The 5,230-nt window shown below is 50.2% G+C and overlaps 1 protein-coding gene across 1 annotated transcript; it reads right to left on the reverse strand.

Moving 5' to 3' along the window:
* Positions 1 to 694: 694 nt before the first annotated feature.
* LOC120843150 lies at positions 695 to 2,069 on the reverse strand. The gene has a single exon (XM_040214401.3). The coding sequence runs from the start codon at positions 2,067 to 2,069 to the stop codon at positions 780 to 782; it is 1,290 nt and encodes a 429-aa protein (XP_040070335.2). The 3' UTR covers positions 695 to 779.
* Between the last annotated feature and the right edge of the window lie 3,161 nt (positions 2,070 to 5,230).

Here is a 5,230-nt window from a genome sequence, read left to right on the forward strand (position 1 = left end):
GGCTCCTTTTCTTCAAATTTCTAGCCAATTTCTTATGCACCGACAAAGTGGGGGTGCTAATGAGAGATTTTAACTGTGTCTGTAATGCAGAAGACCGAGCACTACTTCAGACGCGTTATGACAGAAGCGCCTCGATTCTCAAAGACCTGCTTCAGGAGCACAACCTTGTTGATGTGGCATGTCCGAAAGATATGTCAATACATTTTACCCACTTCCAAGGTGTTTCACACGCTCGTCTGGATAGGATATACGTGTCAGGCGAAGCATTCACTTCAATGGCGAGGTATAACGTTAAACCAATTTTCTTTTCCGACCACTGTATGGTTTCTGTTCGCTTTGGCGCCAAGGCTCCCCGTGTATTTCGACCTAAATGGGAACTATGGAAATTTAATGTGAGTATCCTAAAAGATGAAAAGTTTTCCAAGGAAGTTTTAACGATTCTGCAAAAATGCCTTGATAATCAAAATATGCATATTTTCACCATATGGGATAGTTTCAAACAAGAGGTTAAAAATTCGGCAATTGAGCGTTCGACAACACTATCTTATGAAAACAAACAAAAACGTCGCGAACTTTATAAAACTCTTTTAATGTTTCATGAATTATAATGCATAAATCCTGGTTTGTACAGTGATGATATTAATGTCACCAGAGCCCAGCTTCAGGCATTCGAGACCGAGAGAGAGAGAGAGAGAGCAACTTTAATGGGTCTCCTGCAGTAACCCCTATCATCCCACCCTCTCAGGTGGGTTCTTGGGGCGACGTGGCCGGACGTCTTCTTAGCGGGGAGAGCCGCTCGCGGCGGGCTTCAGCGTACTCGGGTTAACCCTTTCTGCTTCCATCCCGTCCGGTCGCTGCTTCTCGAGTGCCGCTAGGATCTGCTGGACGGCCGTGTGTTGGACGTCGTAGTCTTCGGATCTCTTCGCCTCCTCCATGAGGGGCGGGAGAACGTCTGCACTGTTGTCCGCGTTCGCGCATTCGCAGTCTTCCAGGATGTGGGCCAACGTGGCCCTTTCCTTCCCGCACAGTCTGCATAAGTCTGTTACGTATACCTCCGGCCACAGGTGCTTTGCTAACACTGGGGTTATCACGGAGTTAGTCTGTAACTGGCGGAATACCACCGCCTCCTCCCGCGTCAGACGGGGGTGGGGCAGGGCCATCGTTCTTCTGGCTAACCGGTACCACAGGGTTACCTCGTTGTAAGCGTCCATGGTGTCCTTCTCGGGGCGATCCACCACGTCGGCGGCGGCCGTTACCGGGGCGCGGCCGGCGAGTCCACGCGCCACGGAGTTGGCCGTCTCGTTGTGGTTGGTGAGCCCCAGCGAGCCCGCCACTTCCGCGCCCGCGTGGGCGGGAAACCACTTTATCACCGCACTGGTGATGACTCCGTTGACTTCGGCCTTTCGCAGGATGCGCGCTGCCGCACTGCACACTCGCTGTTTCGCAAAGTTGCGCACTGCCGTTCGCGAGTCGCACAACACCGTCTTCGTTCTGGGGTCCGCGATGGCGAGGGCCACCGCCACTTCTTCTGCCTGGCTGGGCACAGTGGTCCGCACGCTGGCCGCCATCCTGATCTCACCCGTTTTGGCTCCGATCACGCTGACGCTGAAGGCGTCGCCGATGTTCTTGTAACTGGCCGCGTCCACGAACACGGCTCCCTCATCGCCGGCGTGTAGCGCGATCAGCGCCTTGGCTCTCGCCTCTCTTCTTTCTTGATGGAATGTGGGAGTCATGTTCCGCGGGATTGGGCTCACGACGATGTGCTTGCCCAGCTCCCGCGGTATCTGCTCCTGCATCCGGTGGTCGTCTTCCTTGGCTCCGATGCCTAGTTGTTTGAGGATAGATCTGCCGGTCCTGGTTCCCGACAGTCTGGTGAGCTGCGCCGTCTGCTGTGCCTCGGCGATCTCTTCCAGGCTATTGTGGAGTCCCAGGGCTTCGAGCTTCTGCGTGCTCGTGCATCCTAGGAGTCCTAATGCTGATTTGTAAGCTTTGCGGATCATCGCGTCGATCTTCTTCCGCTCGCACTGCCGCCAATTATGGAAGGCGGCGACGTAGGTGATATGGCTCATCACGAAGGCTTTCGTTCGTTTTCATCCATGTCAGAAAGAGAATGTGTGGTATGGAACGTGGTTATATACGCATTTAAGCATTTGACCGCAGCGCCCTCTCGTCTACAAGCGTTGAGCCAATGCATGCAATGTTTAACGCGATTATATACGCATTTGACCGCAGCGCCCTCTCCTGTATAGACGTTGAGCGGCTACATTCAACGTTTCATCCATGACATCCCCAGCTCTTGAGTTACTACCATATCTCACAGCCCCCTACTCGTCCCGCAGTCGTGGCCGAGTGCTATATTCGATGGACTAGAAATCCATTGGGGTCTCCCCGCACAGGTTCGAATCCTGTGTACTGCACAAACTTTTTTTCGTCATTTTTTTTTATTTTCTGCCCTACACGAGCACGTGAGCACGCGAGCACGTGAGCTCACCAGCACGAGCACCAGCACCAGCAAGATTGATGTGAGCACGGACGCCGGACGGACAAGGCTAGACCCTAAGGAGCTTCGCCCCAAAAATTCAAGTTTCATCGCTTGTCACCAACTTGTGAAAGCAGTAGCGTACTTCAGAAAAGAAAAAAAAACACTGCACCGCTGAAGCCGTCGTGTCGTCTGCTATCAAGGCAAAACCGGTTGGGAAATTTTCTGACGCGCTTTCATCGTCGCTTTCTGGTGCTGAAACGATAAATTCTTTGTGAATATATGTTAAGAAGACGCTATGCTTACAAAAAAAAAATAGTTACTTATCAGTCAATTTCTAACCTCTCGTCGAGCCCCCGTGCATTTGCCCATAACAAAGGCCGTACCAAGGTTTTTATTTGGAGCACAGCGACATGTTGTAACGCCACCACTTACGGGGTCAATGCTATACATGGTTTTAACGCGCGCAGCGCCATTTTGAATGCTGTAGCGCGCGCAGCGCCATTTTGAATGCTCGGGCGTTAGGCTCAACATCCGCGTTGAACTGAGTGAAAGCACTCCTTTGGGCGCCACTGATGTATCGAATGTGGCAAAACGCTAGCATTATGCGATCGGAGTTGGAGGTGAGTACTGAAGACTACTGCATCAGTCAACAGCAAATAAATTTGCGGTTTCATCGAGGTTTTGTTTTGTTTTTTCTTGGTTGTAGGTGCAGTACATCGAGATAGATCGTTCCGTGTCCACCACGTCATGGAAACGCTCGAAATATCATGAGCCATTCCACTATATGAAGGTGGATGACCAGCGAAGCTGTTTAGCACACGACACATACCCCGAGGTGCCGGAGGAAACTAGACACGCGCGACGGGAAACCCCCCCCCCCCCCCCCCCGGGAAAGCGGAAGGAAAGGACACTAGGCACGCAAGCGCTTAGAACGACGGCAAGGAGAGGGCGGTGCGAGCGTTAACATGGCCGACGCGGGTCGCACAGTTGCAAATGTTTTGGAAACCTTTATTATCTACCTGATAGTCTACTGATTTTAAAAATGGTGCCTATTGATAACTAATCCACTGAGGGCCGGTTGCACCAATGTCGCTTACCTTAACCCAAAGCGGGTCTTTCTTAAGTCGGCTTAGCGTGCTAAACCGAGCTCGGTTAAGCACGGGTTTAAATTCCGGTTGCACCAACGTCAACCGGGCTTTACAGACGCGCCCCTAGCTAAACGCTGGATTTGCGTGGGAATGTAGGGACAAACAGAGCGAACTAGGGAACGCTCAGAGGGACGAATACGATTGGCGAAGAGGAATCACGTGATGTAAACAAAAAAACTGCCGTAGTAGCCGTCGTCGGCGTCTGCTTTTCGCTGTATTTCTTCGGTGAGTAACAAATTAAAGGTCTCCAAATTCAATCATTTTTTTGCTTAACTTTCAATAACAGAAGTCAAAGCTTTAAATAAACACGAAGGCTCTTTACATTGATTTTGATTGTGTGTTTAATATCGGTTGATAACAGGATATTTTGACAGTGGCAGTAATTTTCGTGCTCACATTTTGAGGTGAAGGAGCCATCGGGGGCCCCAAATCTCACCGAACGCGAGAAGGACACTCTACTCGCTACATCGCTGAAGACAAAACATCATCGAGAATAAGTAGGCAGGTAAGATGACTACTAAAATCTAGTCATGCCTGAGACCGATGAAGTTCAAAACAGTGACGAACTCGCCACGGCAACTGCGAAAATGCCCAGAAATCGTCGAATAGAAGTCGTCAAGAGGTCAGGTCGAGAGACCTTGCATCGACGGTACTCGTTGCTATCAGCAAGGTGAGAGAACTGCACTGTACCGCCGTTGAACATCCGCTGCAGCCTCAAACGGACTTCAGTTTCACACTGTCGAGTTCAGAAAAAAACTCCCACTAGTACATCACATCGTGCCGAAAAGAACGGTCGTCTCCTCGCATCACCTGCCCCAGCCTTTCCGATGCAGCAATGAACGAATCTAGCATAGTAGTCGTTACGATTTGTCGTCGCCACGAATGAAAGATATAAAGCAAAATATTCCTAAAAAATCGCGATCACCAAAAAAGTTACGGTTATGGAACGATGCATTTTCTGAAGCTAAGATTCTACTCGCGAGATTGTCAAAATTCACTGAAGATTGTCTCAAGACTCAGAAAACGAAAGAAATTGAATTTTCGCTATTACTTAAAAGCACCGCTATCTAATGCCTGATTCACATGGTGCGAATTCGCCTGCGATTTCGGAATTGCGACGCCGTTCTTGCGGCACAACGCAGTTGCGGTGCGAATTCGACTAATTCGCAACTCTGTATTTTGCCAAACTTTCCTTGCGAACGGCCGCTCTTGCGAAGGAGACGGACAGCCAATCAAACGCGGCTCGTGAAAGACGTCACGGTGGTCATAGCAACGTGGGAATCAAAAATACGAAAAATGCGTCACCCACGTCGTCGTCTTCAAAATTCGCTGCGGGGGTGGGGCGGCGGATGTGCTTCTTCCATGTGAATATTTTTCGCCGGGGGATGTAAGCTTCAGTACGGCATTAAAACAAACTGGCGTTTGCGTACCACGAGAGGGTTGTGGTTGCTTCCTTTGTAAAATTGCAGGCGATAACAATTGACGCTCCTGTTCGATTACTTTGCGTAAGGGACTCGTGGCATAGAAGAAAGATCCTTTCTTCAAATCTGTCTGTCTATGCTGGAACGCCAACTACATGATGTAGAAAACTGCATCGGGC

This window comes from Ixodes scapularis, unplaced genomic scaffold (genome assembly GCF_016920785.2).
Source record: "Ixodes scapularis isolate PalLabHiFi unplaced genomic scaffold, ASM1692078v2 PGA_scaffold6__148_contigs__length_123643588, whole genome shotgun sequence".
Lineage (NCBI taxonomy): Eukaryota > Metazoa > Arthropoda > Arachnida > Ixodida > Ixodidae > Ixodes > Ixodes scapularis.